This window comes from Bombina bombina, chromosome 2, assembly GCF_027579735.1.
Source record: "Bombina bombina isolate aBomBom1 chromosome 2, aBomBom1.pri, whole genome shotgun sequence".
NCBI classification, from domain to species: domain Eukaryota; kingdom Metazoa; phylum Chordata; class Amphibia; order Anura; family Bombinatoridae; genus Bombina; species Bombina bombina.
In genome coordinates, this window is record NC_069500.1 from 414,770,590 (window position 1) to 414,797,266 (window position 26,677).

The window sequence follows — 26,677 nt, forward strand, 5'->3', positions numbered from 1 at the left end:
GTTGGGTGCAAGAGAATGACTGGGGGTGACGTAGAGGGGAGGAGCTATATAGCAGCTCTGCTGGGTGAATCCTCTTGCACTTCCTGTAGGGGAGGAGATAATATCCCAGAAGTAATGATGACCCGTGGACTGACCACACTTAACAGGAGAAATAAGGAATTGGAATAATTGTGCTTTATACAAAAAAATCATAACCACCACAAAAGGGTGGGCCTCATGGACTCTTGCTAATATGAAAGAAATTAATTTGTCAGGTAAGTTCCTACATAAATTATGTTTTCTTTCATGTAATTAGCAAGAGTCCATGAGCTAGTGACGTATGGGATAATGACTACCCAAGATGTGGATCTTCCACGCAAGAGTCACTAGAGAGGGAGGGATAAAATAAAGACAGCCAATTCCGCTGAAAATAATCCACACCCAAAATAAAGTTTAAATCTTATAATGAAAAAAACTGAAATTATAAGCAGAAGAATCAAACTGAAACAGCTGCCTGAAGTACTTTTCTACCAAAAACTGCTTCAGAAGAAGAAAAAAACACATCAAAATGGTAGAATTTAGTAAAAGTATGCAAAGAAGACCAAGTGGCTGCTTTGCAAATCTGATCAACTGAAGCTTCATTCCTATACGCCCAGGAAGTAGAAACTGACCTAGTAGAATGAGCTGTAATCCTTTGAGGTGGAGTTTTACCCGACTCGACATAGGCATGATGAAAAAGATTTTAACCAAGATGCCAAAGAAATGGCAGAAGCCTTCTGACCTTTCCTAGAACCGGAAAAGATAACAAATAGACTAGAAGTCTTTCAGAAATCCTTAGTAGCTTCAACATAATATTTCAAAGCTCTAACTACATCCAAAGAATGGAACAATCTTTCCTTAGAATTCTTAGGATTAGGACACAATAAAGGAACCACAATTTCTCTACTAATGTTGTTAGAATTCACAACCTTAGGTAAAAATGTAAAAGAAGTTCGCAACACCGCCTTATCCTGATGAAAAATCAGAAAAGGAGACTCACAAGAAAGAGCATATAATTCAGAAACTCTTCTAGCAGAAGAGATGGCCAAAAGAAACAAACCTTTCCAAGAAAGTAATTAAATGTCCAGCGAATGCATAGGTTCAAACGGAGGAGCTTGAAGAGCCCCCAGAACCAAATTCAAATTTCAAGGAGGAGAGATTGACTTAACAGGTTTTATACGAGCCAAAGCTTGTACAAAACAATGAATATCAGGAAGACTAGCAATCTTTCTGTGAAAAAGAACAGAAAGAGCAGAGATTTGACCTTTCAAGGAACTTGCAGACAAACCTTATCCAAACCATCCTGAAGAAACTGTAAAATTCTAGGAATTCTGAAAGAATGCCAAGAAAAATGATGAGAAAAACACCAAGAAATTAAATTCTTCCAGACTCGATAATATATCTTCCTAGATACAGTTTTACGAGCCTGTAACATAGTATTAATAACAGAGTCAGAGAAACCTCTATGATTGAGAATCAAGCGTTCAATCTCCATACCTTCAAATTTAAGGATTTGAGAACCTGATGGAAAAAAAGGACCTTGCGCTAGAAGGTCTGGTCTTAACGGAAGAGTCCACGGTTGGCAAGTGGCCATCCGGACAAGATCCGCATACCAAAACCTGTGAGGCCATGCTGGAGCCACCAGCAAAATAAACGAACGTTCCTTTAGAATCTTGGAAAAAGAACTATAGGCGGAAAGATATAAGCAGGATGATACTTCCAAGGAAGTGACAATGCATCCACTGCTTCCGCCTGAGGATCCCTGGATCTGGACAGATACCTGGGAAGCTTCTTGTTTAGATGAGAAGCCATCAGATCTATTTCTGGAAGTCCCCATATTTGAACAATCTGAAGAAATACCTCTGGGTGAAGAAACCATTCGCCCGGATGTAGTGTTTGGCGACTGAGATAATCCGCTTCCCAATTGTCTATACCTGGGATACGAACCGCAGAAATTAGACAGGAGCTGGATTCCGCCCATAAAAAGTATTTGAGAGACTTCTTTCATAGCCAGAGGACTGCGAGTTCCTCCTTGATGATTGACATAAGCCACGGTTGTGACATCGTCCGTCTAGAAACAAATGAACGACTCTCCCTCTTTAGAAGAGGCCACGACTGAAGAGCTCTGAAAATTGCACGGAGTTTCAAAAAATGTTGATTGGTAATCTCACCTCCTGAGATTCCCAAACCCCTTGTGCTGTCAGAAACCCCCATACAGCTCCCCAACCTGTCAGATTTGCATCTGTTGAGATCACAGTCTAGGTTGGAGGAACAAAAAGAAGCCCCCTGAACTAAACAATGGTGATCTGTCCACCACGTCAGAGAGTGTCGAACAATCGGTTTTAAAGATATTAATTGAGATATCTTTGTATAATCCCTGCACCACTGGTTCAGCATACAGAGCTGAAGAGGTTGCATGTGAAAACGAGCAAAAGGGAATCGCGTCCAGTGCAGCAGTCATAAGACCTAGAATTTCCATGCATAAGGCTACCGAAGGGAATGATTGAGACTGAAGGTTTCGATAAGCTGAAACCAATTTCAGACGCCTCTTGTCCATCAGAGACAGAATCAAGAACACTGAATCTATCAGGAAACCTAAAAAGGTTACCCTTGTCTGAGGAATCAAACGAACTTGTAGGTAAATTGATCCTCCAACCATGTTCTTGAAGAAACAACACTTATAAAAGACTGGAAAGGTTCCTTCTAGAGAAAATGAGCAAAGGGAATTGAATCCAATGCTGTGGTCATAAGACCTAAAACTTCTATGCATATATAGCAACTGAAGGAAATAGAGACTAAAGGTACCGATAGACAGAACCCAATAACATTATCCCTTGTCTGATAAAGACAAGGACAATGACACAAACTATCTGGAAACCTAAAAAAAGGTGACCCTTGTGTGAGGAATCAAGAGCTTTAGAAAAGAAGATCCTCTAACTATGTCCTGAAGAGTAAGTGAATCATATGAGATTCCGCATCCTCAGAAAATAATCTGAATGAAAACAGAAAAATGAAAATATGCATTTATTGTATCTAATGAAAACAAATAATGCTATCAAAGACCATAAAAAGGCAAAATAGTTTGAATAAAACTCCAAAACCCGGTTCCTCAAAAGAAACTGGAAGAAATACCCCAGAAGATTCCAGGTCTGAGCAGCGCTTGAACCCCATGGGTGCCCAGCCATGCTCCAACAGTACCCAAAATATATAGGACAGAAACACAGTTAAAGAAAGTGTTAGCCTTGCTGGAATAAAATCAAAGAAATTTGGAAAAAATAAATGTCAAAGAAGCCTTAACCTGCCCCTTACCAGCCAAGCTGGAATACGGCACGTACATCGCAAAATTAGGGAGCTGATTTCGAACTCCAATTATAGACCTGTTACTTGGGAAAGAACTCAGGAATTCGTTCCTTAATAAGAACAACCAAACTAGTATAAGCTTAAAGTTTTAGTCTTAGAACTCAACATTGAAGCCCAGAGTAACAGTTAAGAATTGAATCCAATTATAAAACAAATAATTGATTATCTTAGAACAAAGGAAATATGGATTATTATTATTTTTTTTTTTTTTAAAAATCACAAAATTCTTCTAGCTAAAAAAGCTAAAGACATAGATTAACCCTCATTTGCGAAAATATTCAATAAAATGAAGACACAAATGAAATTATTAGCATGATAGTCCAGTTTAAAGGACCAGCCAATACAGTGGACTTGCATAATCAATAAATGCAAAACAACAAGATAAATGCAACAGCACCTAGTCTAGTAAATGTTGTCCCTTTAACAATGCTAAAATAAATCATAAATCTGATACTTGATCTTAAAGTAAACAGAGAAAATGAAGCAATTGCAATATCCAAATAAATCACAGGACCAAGAAAAGTACCTGAAACTAAATAATTTTCCATAAATAAGATACAACTATCTAAAGGAAAATAAATACTATTTTGCTATAGAAACCATAGCATAATTAGTAGAATTAGAGATAGCCCCAATAAATTGGAGAACCCTCCAAATTGAGTTTAACTGCTGGCAAAGAATATAGTTTAAAACCTTTTTGAAGAAGGAATAAAAGAAAATTCTCAGCCTATTCCATTCCCTAGTATAGGGAATTGGAAAGAAAACCTCTAAAGAAATAAATAGGCAGAAATAATGTCAGCTAGTCTTAAAGAACTAGTTACCTTAATATCCAAAATAATCAACACCTTTTCAACAAAGAACAAATGTACTTTAATAATAGAAAAATAATAAAGTAGATTTGTTAGTGTCAATATCTGATGAAGAAAATTTCTGAAAAAATCAGAGAAGGATAAATCAGTATGTTGTTGGTCATTTGAAACTTCAATAATTAAAAAAGAAGTGAAAAAGACCTAAAAATTTTATTAGAAGGCACGAAGTCAGACAAAGCCTTTAACATAGAATCAGAAAAATATTTCTTATAAGTCTTCTAAATATTTCTTGTAAGAAAAGAAAATATATAAAGCATAAATACTAATGGATTCCGCAAGTAAAAGTATAACATAATATCTTATTACAAACCATAGCTAAAGATAAACATTTATAACATTTAAAATAAATGAACTTAGCTTTGGTAGAACTGAAACTCAGTTAAGCGTTTTTCCAAAAGTGGCTTCTGATTCAGAGTCCATTTGAGACATCTTGCAATATGTAATAGAAAAAACAACATATAAAGCAAAATTGATCAAATTCCTTAAATGACAGTTTCAGGAATGGGAAAAAAAAAATGCCAATGAACAAGCTTCTAGCAACCAGAAGCAATAAATAATAAGACTTAAATATTGTGGAGACAACAATGACGCTCAAATTTTTTAGCGCCAAAAAAGCTGCCCACATTATTTGGCGCCTAAATGCTTTTGGCGCCAAAAATGGCGCCACATCCGGTAACACCGACATTTTTTGGCGCAAAAACGTCAAAAAAATGACGCAACTTCCGGCGACACGTATGACGCCGGAAATGACAAGAAAATTTTTGCGCCAAGAAAGTCCGCTCCAAGAATGACGCAATAAAATGAAGCATTTTCAAATTTTAAGGTAAGAAAAAATTGAATTATCCATATGCATTATCCCAAATATGAAACTGATTGTCTGAAATAAGGAACGTTGAACATCCTGAATCAAGGCAAATAAATGTTTAAACACATATATTTAGAACTTTATATAAAAGTGCCCAACCATAGCTTAGAGTGTCACAGAAAATAAGACTTACTTACCCCAGGACACTCATCTACATGTAGTAGAAAGCCAAACCAGTACTGAAACGAGAATCAGTAGAGGTAATGGTATATATAAGAGTATATCGTCGATCTGAAAAGGGAGGTAAGAGATGAATCTCTACGACCGATAACAGAGAACCTATGAAATAGACCCCGTAGAAGGAGATCATTGAATTCAAATAGGCAATACTCCCTTCACATCCCTCTGACATTCACTGCACGCTGAGAGGAAAACCGGGCTCCAACCTGCTGCGGAGCGCATATCAACGTAGAATCTAGCACAAACTTACTTCACCACCTCCACAGGAGGCAAAGTTTGTAAAACTGATTTGTGGGTGTGGTGAGGGGTGTATTTATAGGCATTTTGAGGTTTGGGAAACTTTGCCCCTCCTGGTAGGAATGTATATCCCATACGTCACTAGCTCATGGACTCTTGCTAATTACATGAAAGAAATATAGTTATGTTGTCATATCAACTTCCCAGGCAGCTAAAGCCGTTTAATTGCTGGCAACAATAAATTAAATTTAAAGATGCTTTTTGTTAAGGTAACATAGTAGATGAGGTTGAAAAAAGACCGAAGTCCATTGAGTTCAACCTATACAAATATAAAATACTTACAAAAAGCTCCAGTTAAGCTTAAATAATCCTACTAAAAGATGACCCATTTAATACAAGCAATCATATCCATGGTCTATCAAATTGACACGCTGGCAATAAAAACAGTAGAAAAACAGTGAAATGTTCTCAATTTTTTCTTATTTTAGACAGGTTACCTACTGCAAATATTTAGCAACACAAGTTTTGATGATAGAGATTACAAACTAATTTTTATTGAGTGTGGAGTAAAAAAACAAAACCCTTTTTCATATTTAATGCTTTATTTTTAAAACCTGTTGAGACATACACATAAGAATGATATATTTGGAATAGTTTGTATAGTTTATTCACACAAACTTTACTTCTAAAAGTGTTTAAAAGTGAACTGCAACAAAAAGCTCAAAACCAGCTTAGCAGCCAAAGGGTTAAAGGGATACTAAATCCCATTTTTTTTCTCCATGATTCGGATAGAGCATGCATTTGCAAGCAACTTTCTAATTTACTATTAATTTCTTTGTTCTCTTGCTATCTTTATTGGAAGAATAGGAATGTAAATCTTAGGAGCCGGCCCATTTTAGGTTCAGCACCCTGGATAATGCTTGCTTATTGGTGGCTACATCTGAACCAAAAATGGGCCGGGCTCCTAAGCTTTACCCCCAAGGCAGAACCTACTGCGATCTGCGATATCGCAGAAAATGCAGTCTGTCTGCAGAAAGATCTGGCTCTAACATTACAGGTGCACAGCACAGAGCTGAAGAGTTCCTCTCTGGGCGCTATGAAATTCCTGCAAGTCAGTTCCTCCTCACCTCTGCGTCCCCTCACAGTGCATATCTGATTATAGTGGCTTCACTGCTTGACTTTTAAACCCCATCCTATGGCAAACAAAGATCGCTGTAATGAATTTCTGTGCAATACACTGCAGCTATTTTGGAAGCCATGGGGTTAACATCTGCTTTGTTTATTAGTTGTAGAGGAGGGCTGCTCCACACACACGGGACTACTGAGCCTTTCCAGTGCGGGAGGGAATGTCAGAGTGGCTACTTCCTGCAAGTCTGCCGTGTGTGTGTGTGTGTGTGTGTGTGTGTGTGTGTCCGGAATTTTCGATTTCGGTCTAGAATTTTCATTTCGGTGCATCCCTATAATTTAAAGTACTCAATACATGAGGAACAGAAAGGGATTGGTGGTTTCACATTGGCATCAAAACACAAAGAACAAGTGACATTTTGCAAAGCCCCTTGGTCCATTCTGGCTCACAATTGGTCAAATTATCAGATAAAAACCTTAATTTTTTTATTAAAAACAAAACGTTACTGTCTATTTAAATTTAAAAACGTAACTTTTTTTACTGGAGACTGCAGAATGAATAAATCAGCTAAACAACAGCAAAAGAGCACCTCTACACCTCAGCTGCCTACCTGACCCGCTACACTGGAGCTTTATCCTTTCCCACAAGAAAACGATCTGGAACTCAGCAGGAGAGGAATGGAGCCGTTCTCCGGTTCTAGAAACACATGCTTGACAGAGAATCGTCCGTTTCTAGGCAGACCTTGTAGAATCTCTTCCTCTGTGAATGTTTCTCACTCTGAGGCGCAATAAAAGTGGCGCGCAACTCCAGATTACCGCCTTACATTGATCCGCCCATCATGGGCGTTCCCAAAAAAAAAAACACTCCCGCTCTGCATTTTTCTAAGATAAACCACAGAGAGAAGTTAGCCACCAGAGCCATCCTTTTACTAAGCTTTCTCTCTCAGCCCCAGTGCCTGCGTAATAAAGGCTGTCTAAAAGTCCTCTCCAGTATAGGAGAGTTTACGTGTCCCACATATAATAAAGTGCCCTCACTCTCAACCCTTTATAATGTTCTTTCAAATAAAGTGCCCACTTCTTTCTGAGTGTTTCCTTGCCCCAGAAATAATAAAGTCAGCAGTTTCCTCACACATCTGCCCGACAGCAAAGCAGCTCACCAGGTTTAAGAGGTCCTCTCCCTCACATCGACCTGTGGAAAGAAAAGACTGAGTAATTTCACTCAGGCTTTAGGAGTTAGGGCAGCATCAGTATATGGGAGGCGCAGTGAGAATTATGTTCCACCAGTTCCCATTGCTCTAAAGCCACCACTGCCCTACTGAAGAGACTGACGTGGACTACGGCTAAACCCTAGGACAAAGCAGCACAATCTTGCACTACTTAGAAAATTATTCTTCAAGCAAGATTTTATTATTTTTTAACACCTAACTTTACCACTTCCTTGCTCTAACATAGGCAAAGAGAATAACCGGGGTGGGAGGGAAGAGAGGTGAAATTTAACAGCTTTGCTGTGGTGCTCTCTGCCACCTCCTGCTGGGCAGGAGTGATATATCCCATTAGTAATTAGATGATCCGTGGACTCGTGTCATTAGAAAGAAAAGAAAGTTTGAAAAACAAAAAATAGACCTAAAAAGGTGGAAACAAACATAGGATACATTTTAAAGTCTGTAGTATAGCAAGTAATTGGAAACACAGTAAGGGGAAATATATTTTACAGTACACCTTTCCTCTGTTTTTGGCCAAAACAATATCACACTACCTGTTAGATACAATAGCAGAAGGGTTTACAAACTTACCCCATATCTGCAAGAAATTCTTGGAGCCTTTTTTGCCCTTGCACAGACCAGAGCTTGAGACTGGCTGTTGTATAGCAAGAGTTACAGATGCTTTCATACAATGACCAATGCTGATACAAGGAAAGTCGCAGACTGAGTGAACATGGTTAAGAAAGTAAAATTATATGTTTCAAGTCAACATCTTAAGATATGTTCAAATCATTCCTATGGAAGTAATACTGTAACACAGAGGTGTCTTATTTACCAAGATGGGACCTTTGTTTTTGTGGTTTCTCAAATGTATGTACTTTGAGCATAAAGAAATATAATTTTCATAAATAGTATTGCAAAACATGTATACTTCTCTTGTAAACTAAGCACATACTATCAATAGTGGCTGAGAGGAAAATATAAAACAATATTAGGATATGCTAATTAGCACAGATAGAATTGTAGACAATGGGTTACCTTTCGGGCAACACCTGCAGTAACTGCTGATTTCACCGAATATTCTTCTTGGGCCAAAGACAAAACAAATTAAAAGGATACTCATACTCGAAAGCTATCCTCATGCAGTCAATTGAGAGAGAATTCTCCTCATCTTCATTACGATGGTTGTGCCGAGAGACATGACGTTGGAGGGTTCCCACATCAGTCACATATTTCATTCTTAAAAATGAAGTCAACTGATTAGACAAACATTTTAAAGAAAACAGTTCACAAAAAAAATTATCAGCTATAAAAAAACAAAACATAAGTTTGTCTTACTGAGTAATTCGGTCTTGAACCCACTGGTCAGTCAGCCCAACTATAGCCCACCTGTGACACAAAGGTGAAAAAAAATTCCAAAATTATTTTTTCTTAATTAAAATTGCCGCCACAGCAGTATACTTTGGTACAACAAACAATTATACTTATGAATATAGTCTCAAAAGTCTGCAACTTGGAATATGGTATGAGAAACTCAGAGGCAAATTGTATTACATCTCTAGTGCAGGTTTAAGAAAAATGTATATAAAAAAAAAAAAAACATTTATGATACTGAATATAAAATACATATGCAGTTATTCAGATTAAATCAAATACCTTATTACGCAATTAAGTATTTTTAGTTTAAATGTTATAATAAATAAAAAAACACACACTGAAATCAGCAGGAACAAAAAGGTCTCTTTCAGCATTATCCACATTGAATGTGAAATGCAAACACTTGAGTGTAGCATGAAAACTGGTGGTAGAGAAGAAAGGTTATAAATCTGAATACAGCAATTCACCCTAATTGCTCCAATTGTTTAACTTTGGGTAATAAGACAACAATCAGAAATACTTAAAAGGGACATTATACACTAGATTTTTCTTTGCATAAATGTTTTGTAGATGATCCATTTATATAGCCTATACAGGGTTTTTTTTTTTTTGTTCGTTTTTTATAAATGTATAGTTTTGCTTATTTTTTAAATAAAATTGCGCTGATTTGCAGACTCCTAACCAAGCCCCAAAGCTTTAGGAGTATACTGATGTATACCTCCTCCAGCTTGCTCCTGTTTGTGTAAAGAGTCTTTTCATATGCAGAGAAGGGGAGGTTCCTTTGCAGTGGGTGTTCCAGTTAACCTTTTCAACAGTGCTAAACTGGGAGCTTCTAAGTAAGTTTTTAAAACTGTTGTATATTGGATTTTTAGATCAGTATCTGTGCATATTATTCTTTACTAGTTGGTAAGCCTGCCCAAAAAATTTTTATTAAAAAAAATAAATAAAAAAATAGAACTACAGAAAAAAACTAAATTATCAAAATTAAGAAAATTAAACCTAATCCCTAAGAAAATAAAAAAGCCCCCCAAAATAAATCTAATGCTAAACTACCAATAGCCCTTAAAAAGGGCTTTTTGTAGGGCATTACCCTACGTTAAACAACTCTTTTGCAGTTACAAAAATTCTAAGTCCCCCCCAACAGTAAAACCCAACAAATTTAACATTTAAAAAGTAAAACCCAACACCCACCAAACCCCCCAAAATAAAAAAAAATTAACACTAAAAAAACCTAAACTATCCATTGCCCTGAAAAGGGCATTTGTATGGGCATTGCCATTAAAAGGACAATCAGCTCTTTTGATGCCCATCCCTAATCTAAAAAAAAACCAAACCTAACACTAAAGCCCCAAATAGATACTCACGGGTCCTGAAGTCCGGCGGAGAAGGTCCTCTTCCATGCGGTGAAGTCTTCTTCCAAGCGGCCGACATCTTCTTCCAAGCAGGGACCTCCTCTTTCTTCATCCAGGACAGCGGAATTGAAGACCGGCGATCGCAGAGCCATGGAGCATCCTCTTCCTCCGATCTCCTCCGTACACTGAATAGTGACTTAAAGGTACGAGATTAAACATGGCATCCCTTGAATTCCTATTGGCCGATTTGATTCTTCAAATTCAAAATCAGCCAATAGGATGAGAGCTACTAAAATCCTATTGGCTTTTCAAATCCGCTTGGAAGAAGATGTCGGCCACTTGGAAGACTTTCTCAGCTGGACTTCAGGACCCGTGAGTATCTTATTTGGGGCTTTTGTGTTATTTTTTTTTTTTGGGGGGGGGGGGCAGCAAAAGAGCTGAATGCCCATACAAATGCCCCAATGGATAGTTTAGGTTTTTTATTTTTTGGGGGGGGGTTTACTGTTAGGGGGTCTTAGGATGTTTAATTCTTAAAAGAGCTGTTAAACTTAGGGCAATGCCCTACAAAAGGCCCTTTTAAGGGCTATTGGTAGTTTATTCTTAGATTAGGGGGAGTTTTTATTTTGTGGGGCTTTTTTTATTTTCATAGGGATTAGGTTTAATTTTTTGCAATTTGTTTTTCATTTTCTGTATGTTAGCCTTTTTTATTCTTACTAACTTTAGTATTTTTTTTAGTTTAGGTAATTTGGGTTAATTTAGGGGGTGTTATTTGTGTTGTGGGTTTTGGCGGTTTAAGAAGTTAATAGGTTAATTAGGTTTATTGCATTGTGGGGGTTTTGCGGTTTAAGGGTTAATAGGGTAATTAGGTTTATTGCGATGTGGGGTTTTGCGGTTTAGAGGTTAATAGTGCAATTAGGTTTATTGGCATGTGTGGGTTTGTGGTGTAGGTGTTAATACTTTGTGCGGGAGGTTTTTTGTTTTTTGTAATGCCCCGTTTGCCTTCGGCACATCCCGGTGGATTCCGAAAATGGCAGGGTGGTGAAAGAATCCACCTTCGTTGGATTCTTTCACCACCATGACATTTTCGGAATCCACCTGGAGAAATTCTGTTGGCTGCCTTGAGCTGCCAACATTCCATTGAGAATGTGTACGCAACTGCCGACGGACATTACAAAAGCAATTATAGTATAGATAGTAGTGTCTATTACATGCAGTTAAATTAAAATTGGTGTATACTGTCCCTTTAAAGGACCAATATATACAGTAGAATTGCATAATTAACAAGTGCATAATAAAGAGACAATGCAAAAATTAAAAAGTAATTTTTTTTCTCCCATTTGCCAGCACCCTGTATCATGTGACAGACAGCCGCCAATCCCATACTAGGATAAGTATACCATGCAAGCTTGTGCACATGCTTAGGAGTTGGTGCCTCAAAAAGTGTACATATAAAAAAGTGAGCAACATTTGATCATTGAAGTCAATTGGAAAGATTCTTAAAAATTGTGTGCTCTTTCTGAATCATGAAAGTTTAATTTTGACTTAAGTGTCCCTTTAACTTAGTTTTTTCATGGTGCAATTTTATTTACAGCTAATACAGCTAGCAGTAATAAAAATCACATTAAAATTAAACCCTTGTAGCAAGAAAGTTCTATGTTTATATATTTTATATTTTAACCTCAAAACATCATAAAAAATTTTCAAAATTGAATTTATCTTAAGTAAAATGAAATACTCCATTATAATCCGGGATCCAAAATACTGTAGATCTTTTAGCTGACCTACCCCGAAGATGCACCTTCTTGAGCTATTTGTTAGGATTGAGTGGTCCAGCCCACGTAAAGACAGCTGTCTGCCTCCTTTCCCGTCACTCCTAAACTATGTTTATAAGCTTAGCTTGCCTGTCTGGGTTCTGACAAGAGGAGCACATGCTTTTCAAGAGAAAGTGAACCTGGAGTAAATGCAGCTGTGCTATTGGTTGCCGTTGGATTGGTTTCACTGCCTGCTGCATTAAAAAACAAAAAACAAACTGTCCAGATTTGGGGGCAGACAACAGAAACACTGATAGGTATGTTTTCATACACTGCCCGAGTAGCTCATGTGTGATTTATGCTTAGTATTTTTAACTCTTTAATATTGTACAGTCCCTTTAACATTTACATGCTTTTAAAAAAAAACAAAAAAATGACTATACAATGAGGATGATGTTGGTGAGAAATTATAAATTCTATTAAACATTTTAAGGAATTTTCAAATGAATTCACTTACCACAACATGTCATTTGAATCTTTAGACATGATCCAAGAAAGTTCAAACATCATCATTGCTGACTACAGGATTAGAAAAAAGGGAGAGAAAAACAAAACAAAGTTTATATATATGTGTTTAACACCTTTGATTTAAAGAAGAAACTAATAGTTGTCTTGTTTAATACTTTGTCGAAGGAGTTGTAAAATCTGGCAGAGCAATATTCACAAAGGACTTTTAAACCGAAAACTTAAAGGGACACTGAACCCAATTTTTTTTCTTTCGTGATTCAGATAGAGCATGCAGTTTTAAGCAACTTTCTAATTTACTCCTATTATCAAATTTTCTTCATTCTCTTGGTATCTTTATTTGAAATGCAAGAATATAAAGTTTAGATGCCGGCCCATTTTTGGTGAATAACCTGGGTTATTCTTGCTGATTGGTGGATAAATTCATTTACCAATTAAAAAGTGCTGTTCAGAGTCCTGAACCAAAAAAGAAGCTTAGATGCCTTCCTTTTCAAATAAAGATAGCAAGTGAACAAAGAAAAATTGATAATAGGAGTAAATTAGAAAGTTGCTTAAAATTGCATGCTCTATCTGAATCATGAAAGAAAAAATTTGGGTTCAGTGTCCCTTTAAGTTTCTAAGAGCTTTGTGATACAATCTTAAAAGGTTGTGCAAACTAAATGAAATACGGTAAGGACATAATGTGGTAAAGGGATACTGAAGTATTTTGATAGCAAAGGGTAAAATTATTTTCTATCACCATTTAACACTTACAAAGTCAGGCACACGGCATGTTCCTCTTCTGTGTCAGATGAGGATATGACTAGTGGAGCAGTCTACTTTTCCCCTAAAATGTTCATTTATAAGGTCTTGACAAATACAAGGCACATGTTGTCATGGTGACTGAGACAATCCTTTGTCTAGCAAACTTGCCTTTTTAATGGTTTCAAAAACATTTGAATGTTAGTACCATCTACTGCTCTCAGTGCTCACCAAGTTGCTGCTTTTTACATGAGCTGCACATCTAGAAGCTATTGCAATCACAAAACAGATTACCTTCAATACCCAGGAAATTAGGTAATGAGTGGTGGAAGGGGCACTGTGTATTCTAATTTGACAATGGTGCCAATTTACTCTACAGAGCAGCTCTCCTGCATGTTGCACCAAAGACAGCAGCAGATCACTAGGACAGGATTTCAAATGTATGCCCCTGCACCACAAACACAGCCTGGGTTCCAGTAACAGAGTTAGTTACCAAGTTTTGTTTATTATGTATATTGTACATAAGACTGGGCTGTACTAGCATCACATACAGATACTCATATTACACACAGGGGAAAATACATTTTTACACTGCTCTCCTGATTTTATACACATTTTGAACTGTAGAATATTGGAAAATTATATGAATTCCTTTTGTTGATGTGTAGTACTTACAGACGTCCCATGGTATTCATATTGCTCATAGTCAAAAAGAATTTCACGTCTGTAGAGGAGAAAAAAATTTTTTACTGTAAATTCCATTTAAAATATTTATTTTTAGAATTATGTGCATGGATATGCTTAAATAAATTGAGCTTTAAGTGAGGGTAATAAAGGCTCTGTTAGGGAAACCTACATTTAAGAAAAATAAAACACAGGAATGTGTATAATCTCACTAACTGGAAACCCTTTCACTGCCACCTCCTCCCATCCAAATACACTACATGCAAGCACAACTGCAACAAGACACCATCACGTTACCCCAAAAATGCATCATTCAGCCACAACAGGTTCAGGGGGGGAGCTCAAAAATGTCATTTTCAATATTTTACCAAAGAAAACAACCATTAAATTCTATTTTCCACAGGCAAAAGTGATAAGTAGAATAAAGAAGCTTTGACAATTTAAGCTGGGTATATGGTCAGTAACCCATTCTGAGATGTGCATGTTATATGAAACTTAGCATATTTAATTATTATATGGGGAATCAAATTAGGGAGGTGAACATTAGGATTAAGAGACCATAAAACATAAGCTATAGGCAGTTTACAAGTTTCACTAGTTTTATTATTTATGTTTTCAAATGGAAGAAGCAATGAAGTGCTTCAATGCCATAATCTATAACACTAATATGTTTGCACTACTGTGCAGCTATAATAATTTATGGATATAAAATTACATAGAAATTATTTTTCTCTTTTCAGAAAGAGTGTGAGTGATGTTCATAGATTAACAGGGGCTCCACATCATCAATATCATGTGTGTAGTCACTGCAATACTCACTACAATTTATAAAACAAATAATATTTGGCAACTGCATTACAAGGAGCACAATCTACCTGCGAGCTTCCCACTCTCTTCGTGCTCGTCGTTTCTCTATCCTCCTCTCAACAGCCCCCTTCAGAGATAAGAGAAAATGAGAATTACAACTAACATTGTTCACGTCAAAAAGATTACGTGACATTCACTATTAGCAACAAATCTCTGACATGGTTCACTCTAAACATTTTTATTATATCCTTAAAGGTTTTTCCATTAAACACCTAGCAATAAGATCATCAAAACTGTAAAGTGAGAGAACATGAAAAAGCATGGGAGGCAGTTTTGAGTCTAATATTACTTTGCTTTAAAACAACTACAGACTAATGGCTGAAACATGGTCATCTCAATGGTAGTTTCTTTAACCCCTTAACGACTGAGGACGTGCAGGGTACGTCCTCAGAAAAAAGGCAGTTAACGCCTGAGAACGTACCCTGCACGTCCTCAGTGTGGAAAGCAGCTGGAAGCGATCCTGATCACTTCCAGCTGTTTTCCGGTTATTGCAGGATGCCTCGATATTGAGGCATCCTGCAATAACATTTTTTACCCCTCCGGTGCAGAGAGAGCCACTCTGTGGCCCTCTCTGCACCGGACATCGATGGCCGCATTCGTTGGTGGGTGGGAGCTGAAGTGGGAGGTGGGTGGGCGGCCATCGATGGCTTCTTGGTAAAAGAGGGGGGCGGGATCGGGGGCGGTATGCGCGTGCACGGGGGGTGGTGGGCGGGCGCGTGCGGGAACCACTTACACTACAGAAAGGGTTTTTTTATTATGGGGAGAAAGGAGGGATAAAATCCCTGAATAAAGTAATCTAAGGGATCTGGGAGGGGGTGGGGGATTAGTCTTGGGGGGGGGGGGGGAGCTACACTGCAGAAAAAACAAAAATAAAAAAAAAATAGACATTTTTACATGCAAACTGGGTACTGGCAGACAGCTGCCAGTACCCAAGATGGCCCCCAATAAGGCAGAGGGGGAGGGTTAGAGAGCTGTATTGGGGGGGGATCAGGGAGGTTGGGGGCTAAGGGGGGAATCTTACACAGCAGCATATGTAAATATGCTATATATAAAAAAAAAGGATACCTTTTATTTTAGTACTGGCAGACTTTCTGCCAGTACTTAAGATGGCGGGGACAATTTATGGGGTGGGGGAGGAAAGAGAGCTCTTTGGGAGGGATCAGGGGGTCTGATGTGTCAGGTGGGAAGCTGATCTCTACACTAAAGCTAAAATTAACCCTGCAAACTCCATACAAGCTACCTAATTAACCCCTTCATTGCTGGGCATAATTCACGTGTTGTGCGCAGTGGCATTTAGCGGCCTTCTAATTACCAAAAAGCAACACCAAATCCATATATGTCTGCTATTTTTGAACAAAGGAGACCCCAGAGAAGCATTTACAACCATTTGTGCCATAATTGCACAAAATGTTTGTAAATGATTTCAGTGAGAAATCTAAAATTTTGAAAAATTTAACGTTTTTCTTTATTTGATCGCATTTGGCGGTGAAATGGTGGCATGAAATATACCAAAATGGGCGTAGATCAATACTTTGGGTTGTCTACTACACTAAAGCTAAAATTACCCCAAAAAGCTCCCTACATGCTCCCTTATTAACCCCTTCCCTGCTGTGCATAATACACGCATGGTGCGCAGTGGCATTTAGCGGCCTTCTAATTACCAAAAAGCAACGTCAAAGCCATATATGTCTGCTATTTCTGAACAAAGGGGATTCCAGAGAAAAATTTACAACCATTTATGCCATAATTGCACAAGCTGTTTGTAAATAATTTCAGTGAGAATCCTAAAGTTTGTGAAAAAATTTGTGAAAAAGTGAACAATTTTTTTTTATTTGATCGCATTTGGTGGTGAAATGGTGGCATGAAATATACCAAAATGGGCCTAGATCAATACTTTGGGATGTCTTCTAAAAAAAAAAATATATACATGTCAAGGGATATTCAGGTATTCCTGACAGATATCAGGGTTCCAATGTAACTAGCGCTCATTTTGAAAAAAAGTGGTTTGGAAATAGCAAAGTGCTACTTATATTTATTGCCCTATAACTTGCAAAAAAAAGCAAAGAACGTGTAAACATTGGGTATTTCTAAACTCTGGACAAAATTTAGAAATTATTTAGCATGGGTGTTTTTTGGTGGTTGTAGATGTGTAACAGATTTTGGGGGACAAAGTTAGAAAGTGTGTTTTTTTTCCATTTTTTCCTCATATTTTATATTTTCTTTTATAGTAAATGATAAGATATGATGAAAATAATGGTATCTTTAGAAAGTCCATTTAATGGCGAGAAAAACGGTATATAATATGTGTGGGTACAGTAAAAGAGTAAGAGGAAAATTACAGCTAAACACAAACACTGCAAAAATGTAAAAATAGCCTTGGTCCCAAATGGACAGAAAATGGAAAAGTGCTGTGGTCATTAAGGGGTTAAACAGATATTTACTTCATCAAAGCGCCGTCTCTTTCCTGATGGCTCAGATCCTTCACTTTCATTGCCAGAATCATCTCCTTCTTCATCTTCCTCATCATCACGAAAAATGTCATCATAAGTAGGAATTTCCAGGTCATCGTCCTGTTTGATCAGTAACTTGATCTATGAAGTATACAGCATATTACTAACAGATTCAGTATGCTTGTATTTAATTTACTTTTAGAACTGTTCTATGTAGGTTTTACCTGGCTGTCATTATACACATTCACAACATCTATGGGCCGATGAGTGTCGCATATGTAGAAGATGGACTCTTCCTGTGGTTGTAACATCTCCAGAAGATCAACATTTGCACCACAGTTTATTAGAACAAAGTGCTGGAACTACAAATGGAATGAAAGAGCAGTTGATAGAGGTAGCCAGCAAATCAAAGGATCTACCCATTTGACTAAAATAGCCATTTTTCAGGGCAAGCCTTTATTGAATCCCCAAGTATTATAATGCTAAAACTGTATTATTATATATCTTTTTGGCCGCTAAAAGTTGTTCCTGCACAACAAAGTATCTTGCTACTACAATACTAGTTTTAAATCTGAAAAAAGCCAAAAGGATCCCCCCCTCCCAAAAAAAAACCCTAAGATCTATAGTAATAAAAAAAGGGTACAGTGCCCCTTTAAAACACCAATGCTAGGGTTAGGGTTAATGGTCTTCTCTCTGACGCCTTCTGTATCCATAATGGAACTAGGCAGGGGTGCCCCTTGCCCACCTTGCTCTACACATCCATTAAAATCTTGGCACACAGATTCAGACTAACTGATAAGATCACAGGAGTTAGGGTGGCAGAAGAAGAATACAAGCTAGAACTGTATGCTAACAAAATGCTGAATCTGCCATGCCCGAGCTACTTCTTGAAATAGAATATGGGAGGGTCTCTTATTTCCATCTTAACCTGACAAAGTCTGAACTATTGAATATTTTTCGACCCCGCAATCTTGCATTGTTATTATTAACCAAAAAAAAATTAAGATGTAACCAAACAAAGGATCTTGTAAAACTTAAAATTCAGTATGTTCAGACTGTTATGTCCAACGCATTTCAGCGTACTCAGAAATATCTCAGTGCCTTGCATGCAAGTCTTATATACTCATAGCAATTAAAAACACACAACTGAACCTCATCATTCTTTTAACCCCTTAGTGTAATGTATTAGCAATGCTATTATATGTTGAAACCACAATTGTGAGTTAAATAAACTGCTGCTTGTATTAAATGAAGTTTAAACGCAGTTGTTCTATCCTGATGTGAATATTTATTAAATCTATTATTTAATGCGTTTTATGCTTATACTACAGTGTATACATTTATTTAATCATGTGATGCTTATATATACACACTTATCTATCAAATTCTGTGTTAGATATAAAATCTACACCAAAACCCTATTCACCTTCATGTTTGTCAATTATATATAATGCAGCTCTTAAAGCTTTAAAGGCTTTATGTAGCTATGCAATTCATTCATAATATGATGCCAATAAAAATCTGCATATTTCAAATACTTATTTATTTCCAATAATTTATAAGGTCGAACCTAGAATTTAGCCCTAAGGGTATTTGAGTATTCATTCTAAAGATCCAATACATTTCTTGTTTATTTAGTAGCTGTTCAATATCACAACCTCTTTCATTAAGGGTCACTTTCTCAATGATATTCCAGGTAAATGTGTCAACATCCCTGTTGTGTACCTCAATAAAGTGATTGGCTATAGGTGTGAGCCTTTCCTCTCTTTTCTTGTTATCTGTTTGTGAGGTTATATTATTGAGGTGTTCTCTGATTCTGACACTGACCTTACGTGTCGTTTTGCCACTATATTGTAGGTGGCACTCTTTGCAAGTAATTAAATATACCACATTGGAAGTTCTGCAATTCACACATTTTTTAGTTTCAAAGATTTCTCCCGTTACACTTGATTTAAAGTTGGTACCTGTTATCACATATTGACATGCCTTACATTGTGTACATGCACATTTGTGTGTGCCTTTTATTTCTAACCAAGAAGATCTGTTTTTTTGTGTCTGTTTTGTACAGTGGGGGATATCAAGTTCCCTATAGTTTTTCCTCGTCTGTAAGAGAAGTTGCAATATAGTTTTTCCTCGTCTGTAAGAGAAGATGCAACATTTGTGATATGTTGCAATTTTTTATCTGCAAAAAGAATAGGCATGTGTTTACGGATAATGTTACAAATACAAATCTCTGTATTGTGGCGAGAATTTTGTTGTAAATGTTTTATTTTTATTTCTGTTCTTGTTCACCAAAGGTATGCTTGTCCTTGATCAGCTCTTTTCTGTCCATTGTCATTACTCTATGTTTGGCTTCTTTCACTGTATGTTTAGCAAAACCTCTCTGAGGTTTTTCTCTAGTATTAGATAAAGCGCTGCTGACGCAAATTAAGCTCCACATGGCCAGCTGAGCAGTAAGGAGAGAATTCATATAATAGCAATCTTTGACTGACGGACTGGGAGTGGACAAATGCAAAAAAACGTGAGTTGTATCTACACCATACAGTAGATCATCACATAAACGGAAAATATAATAGGGGCACTGGAGCTGGACCCACATGGTGCACAACAAACTAATATAAATTGCACTGATAGCTTCAAGCATACTGCACATACAAGAAAACACTCCACTGTCTATTAGCCACCCTATTGACAGATATATACTCCCCTAAAGTTAAAAATTGATTAAAATGCACCTACTGACTAAATGGGACAAATGAAATAGAGTTTATTATGCTACTAGCTCAAAAAGGATTGCATACTACCACTACAAGTCCTAAAAAGAAAATGGGAAACAACTCTGAATGACCAGACACTACAATCATAAGAACATCAGCTACAACAATACCTTGACATACCACAATGGAACACTAAACTAAAGCCGACTTACTTCTATAGCAGGATACATGCTGGAGGTGGATAATATTTTGCTCTGTGTGCCAAGAGACTAATTTTTCACATTTCAACTAGAAGCTTCTAGTAGACAACTAGACAATTATAGTCATCAGTTTAAGTGGAACACAGCCATCTAGTGGAGACTTAAAAATATTACCACAACTATCCCAATATATAATTTAAAAAAAAAAAATCTAATATGTCAGTTAAAAAAAATCCACCAGGCCTGACAAAACTGGCAAACCATCAGTAAATGCATACTTCAAACCCACCAAACGAGACAAAACTGTAGAAAATTTAGGTGGAGACGAAGAAGATAATTTAGAAAATGACTCCTGTCCACCAGAAACTATTACTGATGCACCGTCGCTAACCAGAGCTGATCTTTACTCAGTGTCTAAAGACTTAACTACAAGCTTTAACAAACTGTGGGACAAAATAGACATCATGTACCAGTCTGTCACGGCCAGCCTAAAAGAAATAAAACGATTTGAAAGACCTAGGCACTAGGGTAGAGAGCCTAGAAGAACAAAGACACTCTTGTGGAAGATATAGAGATGCTAACAAATCAAGTCTCCCATCAACATCAATCAATAACGGATATTCTAGATAAAATGGAAGACCTGGAAAACAGGAGTAGAAGGTGCAACATACAATTAAAAGGCATCCCAGAGTCTGTACTACCAACTGAACTAACCAACTACCTGCAACAACTATTTGCTGCTATAAGTGCGATTCCACAGATGAAGAATACTTCATTGAGAGAGCTCATAGAGCCCCAAAAGCCAAGCCAAAATCAGATAAACCTCCAAGAGATATAACAATACAGATATAATATCAAACATAGAAGTTAAAGAACATTTGGGTAACAGTGATCATAACATGGTCACAATTGAAATCTCTTTTCATATGCAGTGTTTTAAAGGCTTAACTAAGACTTTTAATTTCAAGAAAGCAAAATTCAATGATTTAAGGAAATCATTAATTAATATAAATTGGGACAATGTATTTTCTAATAAAAATACAGAGGATAAATGGATAATATTTAAAAATTTGTTAAATAAATATACATATCAATACATACCATATAGTTATAAAAATAAAAATAAAAAAACTAAGCCGTTATGGCTAAATAAAAATGTGTTAAGAGAAATTAGGAAAAAACGTAGGGCATTTAAATTATTAAAAGAAAATAGTACAGACTCAGCATACAATATTTATAAGGAATGTAACAAAGCATGCAAAAAAGCAATCAAATTAGCCAAAATTGAAAATGAAAAATTAATTGGCAAGGATTCTAAGTCTAACCCTAAAAGGTTCTTTAAGTACATAAATAGCAAAAAATCTAAGAAGGATAATATAGGTACATTAAAATGCGTGGAGGGTAGCATGATAAATAATGACAGGGAGAAGGCTGAGGTACTAAACCAGTTTTTTTCTTCAGTATACACAAGAGAGGAACCATTGAATGATACTTTGGAACAGAATAGAACATGCCAGTCCATACCACTAACTGGGTTTTGTTTAGAGGATATCAGGAAAAAACTGGAAAATATTAAGGTAAATAAAACTCCAGGCCCAGATGAAATACACCCAAGGGTGTTAAGGGAACTTAGCACTGTTATAGACAAACCTTTACTCTTAATTTTTCAAGACTCATTATCCTCAGGCATGGTACCCCAGGATTGGCGTAAAGCTGATGTGGTGCCACTCTTCAAAAAAGGGAAGCAGGGATGATCCAGCAAGCTATAGACCAGTTAGTCTGACATCAATAGTGGGGAAGATATTTGAAGGGATTATAAGGGATTATATTGATGAGCATATTCGTGTAAACAAGATTATGAGTTCTAATCAGCATGGCTTTAGGAGAAATAGATCATGTCAAACTAATCTAATTAGATTCTACGAGGAAGTAAGTAAAAATATAGATAAAGGGGAATCAGTTGATGTGATATACTTAGATTTTGCAAAGGCATTTGATACAGTGCCACATGAGAGATTAATGCACAAAATTAAGGGACTGGGAATAGCTGAAAATGTTAGCTCATGGATAAATAACTGGATAAACGATAGGGAGCAACGAGTAGTAGTAAATGGATCATACTCAGATTGGACAAAGGTAATCAGTGGCGTCCCCCAGGGATCAGTACTGGGCCCTGTTCTTTTTAATATTTTTAGAAATGACTTGGAGCAAGGATTAAATAGCGACATCTCTATTTTTGCAGATGATACTAAGTTAAGTAAGGTCATTAGGTCAGAGCAGGACGAACTCTCTTTACAAAGGGATTTGCTAAAATTAGAACTATGGGCAAGTGAATGGAAAATGAGATTTAATACGGAAAAATGCAAGGTTCTACATTTTGGAAGTAAAAATAAGCAGGCTACATATTTTTTAAATAGGACAAGACTTAGCCAAACAAAGGAGGAAAGGGATTTGGGAGTAGTAATAGATAACAAGCTAAAGATGAGTGCACAATGCAGGGCAGCGGCTTCAAAGGCTAATAAGATACTAGCATGTATTAAAAGAGGCATTGATTCAAGGGAGGAAAGCATAATTCTGTCATTATATAAAGCCCTGGTAAGACCTCACCTTGAGTTTGGAGTGCAGTTCTGGGGACCGATTGCTAAAAAAGATATTGCAGAACTAGAAAAAGTTCAGAGAAGGGCCACAAAGCTAATAAGGGGATTGGAGAACTTAACCTATGAGGAGAGGCTAGACAAACTGGGTCTGTTCTCTTTAGAAAAAAGGCGCTTGAGAGGTGACATGATTACTTTATATAAATATATTCAAGGCCCATATACAGAGATGGCAGAAGCTCTGTTTATTCCAAGAAAATTGTTTCTGACAAGAGGTCATAATTTAAGGTTGGAGGAAAGGAGATTTAATCTCCTGCAACGGAAACGTTTTTTCACTGTAAGAGCAATAAAATTGTGGAACTCAATACCAAAGGAGGTAGTGAATGCCAATACCATAGATACATTTAAAAAAATAGTCTGGATAAATTTCTGTATATAAACAAAATTCATGGATATGATTGCTAGTATTAAATGGGTCACATTTTAATGGGGTTATTTAAGCTTAACTGGAGCTTTTAGTAAGTATTTTAGATTTGTATAGGTTGAACTCGATGGACTTCAGTCTTTTTTTCAACCTTATCTACTATGTTACTATGAGATGTCTAGAGCTGCAACAACTAATCGTCATAATCGATAATAAAAATAGTTGACAACAAATCTCATAATCGATTAGTTGGTTTGCAATTAGTTGGTCTGTGCAAAACACCAGCTGCTTCACTCCAATGAGCTCCTGCACATGGTATTGTGTTTTATGGTTATGCCCTTAGTCTAAAGGATGTCTACAGATGTTTACTTTTCACTTTTTCAGGACAATATAAGTTTACAACTACTATTGGCTTATGTGCAACCCAGATATAAGTCATCATTTGGATTGTTTATATTAAATCAGGTAATTTGAAACTATGCGTTGCATGATATAGTGCCAAGCTTTACACCTAGCCCCTAGATTGATGGAAATTATTTAAATTGATGTGAACTATTATCTGTTTGCACAAATATTAGCCGATGCTTGCTATTGCTGATTATATGTACTGTATTAATAAATGTGTAAGGTTTTGTCCGGTTATTGATACAGGTGGCCCTCGGTTTACAACGGTTCAATTTACACCGTTTCAGAATAACAACCTTTTTTTTCCAGTCATGTGACTGCTATTGAAAAGCATTGAGAAGCAGTGCATTTATTAAAATAGCCAGATTGGAATGCATAGAAAGAACTGTTTGCAGAAAAATGCAAGTGAAGTCTGTGTTGTGTGATTATTTTATTAGGTTTATAATGCTGTTTAGCATTTAAAAGCTTTAAAAATAATGTATTAGGTGTTACTTATGACAATTTTGAGAGGGGCCTGGAACCTCCCTCACTTCTTATTGACTTACATTATAAACTGGGTTTCAATTTACAACCATTCCTTCTGGAACCTAACCCCGGCGTAAACTGAGGGCTACCTGTATATAGTCCTTAGCACTTTTGATTTGTTTTTTATTTTTAATAAATTGCGATATGTACCAGATTCAACCTTTATAAGTATATATCTTATTTTTAGAGCGGACTAGATATTTTCCCCTAACCTTTTAGCTGGTTATTTACCATTGCATATAGATAGTCAAGATATTTTTTATGTTAAAACTAAAGGGACATTATACACTCATTTTTTTTCTTTGCATAAATGTTTTGTAGATCTATTTATAAAGCCCATAAAGTTTTTTTTTTTTTTTACAAAAAATTTATAGTTTTGCTTATTTTTAAATAACATTGCTCTGATTTTCAGACTCCTAACCAAGCCCCAAAGTTTTATTTGAATACCGTCAGCTACCTTCTGCAGCTTGCTCCTGTTTGTGTAAAGGGTCTTTTCAGATGCAAAAGAAGGGGGAGGGGGGGTGGAGGGTTTTATTTCCCACTTGCAGGGGGCTTTCCAGCTCCCTTTTCAACAGAGTTAAACTGGAAGCTTCAAAGTAATTTTTTAAACAGTTTTATACTGGATTTTTATATCAGTATCTGTGCATCTTATTCTTTATAGTAGTATCTATTACATGCAGTTATAGGAAAATGAGTGTATACTGTCCCTTTAAGTCAAGGGTTACTATATTGAGAGGCCCCTTGCCAATGTGGAAAACACTTTGCATTGGTGAAGAGCTAACAAAAGATAAATATCCCACTTTGGTGAAATTGGCAAAACCCTAAATATGCATCTCAAGCACCTCAATGCCATCTGAGTGCCTCGTCTCTGCTGCAGGAAATATAGCTGCAAACAGAGAACCAGCTTTAGCAAGAAGCATGTGGACATGTTGAGATTTTTGCATTTCAATGCAAAGTTTCTGAAAAAGTAAATAACAGAATGTTATTAACAGTGATAGTCTAACTTTCTAATTCTAGCACTTTTCAAACAGTTTGTGGTTTTGTTTTGCTTCATTATAAAACTGTGTTCTGCTGATTAAAAATTGGACAAACAGTTGTGTTAATGTAAAGTTTTAGTCTGAAGTTTATATTTGTAACACTCAGTATGTGGAATTTATTTTAAAACAATTATTGATTCCTTTTTTATCCGATTAGTCGAAAAAATAATCGGCCGATTAATCGATTATGAAAAACATAATTTATGCTTACCTGATAAATTCCTTTCTTCTGTTGTGTGATCAGTCCACGGGTCATCATTACTTCTGGGATATAACTCCTCCCCAACAGGAAATGCAAGAGGATTCACCCAGCAGAGCTGCATATAGCTCCTCCCCCCTACGTCAGTCCCAGTCATTCGACCAAGAATCAACGAGAAAGGAGTAACCAAGGGTGAAGTGGTGACTGGAGTATAATTTAAAAAATATTTACCTGCCTTAAAACAGGGCGGGCCGTGGACTGATCACACAACAGAAGAAAGGAATTTATCAGGTAAGCATAAATTATGTTTTCTTCTGTTATGTGTGATCAGTCCACGGGTCATCATTACTTCTGGGATACCAATACCAAAGCAAAAGTACACGGATGACGGGAGGGATAGGCAGGCTCATTATACAGAAGGAACCACTGCCTGAAGAACCTTTCTCCCAAAAATAGCCTCCGAAGAAGCAAAAGTGTCAAATTTGTAAAATTTGGAAAAAGTATGAAGCGAAGACCAAGTTGCAGCCTTGCAAATCTGTTCAACAGAGGCCTCATTCTTAAAGGCCCAAGTGGAAGCCACAGCTCTAGTGGAATGAGCTGTAATTCTTTCAGGAGGCTGCTGTCCAGCAGTCTCATAGGCTAAACGTATTATGCTACGAAGCCAAAAAGAGAGAGAGGTAGCAGAAGCTTTTTGACCTCTCCTCTGTCCAGAATAAACGACAAACAGGGAAGAAGTTTGGCGAAAATCTTTAGTTGCCTGCAAGTAGAACTTGAGGGCACGAACTACATCCAGATTGTGTAGAAGACGTTCCTTCTTTGAAGAAGGATTTGGACACAAGGATGGAACAACAATCTCTTGATTGATGTTCCTGTTAGTGACTACCTTAGGTAAGAACCCAGGTTTAGTACGCAGAACTACCTTGTCTGAGTGAAAAATCAGATAAGGGGAATCACAATGTAAGGCTGATAACTC

The 26,677-nt window shown here is 36.8% G+C and overlaps 1 protein-coding gene across 1 annotated transcript in view; it reads right to left on the bottom strand.

The window, feature by feature from the left end:
• Window positions 1–26,677, bottom strand: part of CDC45 (cell division cycle 45) — a 170,498-nt gene that overhangs the window by 99,550 nt on the left and 44,271 nt on the right. The window contains exons 4-11 of the mRNA XM_053701933.1: window positions 17,828–17,965; window positions 17,595–17,744; window positions 15,162–15,220; window positions 14,278–14,326; window positions 12,854–12,915; window positions 9,195–9,245; window positions 8,976–9,095; window positions 8,448–8,579 (exon numbers count right to left, since the gene is read on the bottom strand). Coding sequence (XP_053557908.1) covers window positions 8,448–8,579; window positions 8,976–9,095; window positions 9,195–9,245; window positions 12,854–12,915; window positions 14,278–14,326; window positions 15,162–15,220; window positions 17,595–17,744; window positions 17,828–17,965 — 761 coding nt within the window. The remainder of the gene's footprint in view (window positions 1–8,447; window positions 8,580–8,975; window positions 9,096–9,194; window positions 9,246–12,853; window positions 12,916–14,277; window positions 14,327–15,161; window positions 15,221–17,594; window positions 17,745–17,827; window positions 17,966–26,677) is intronic.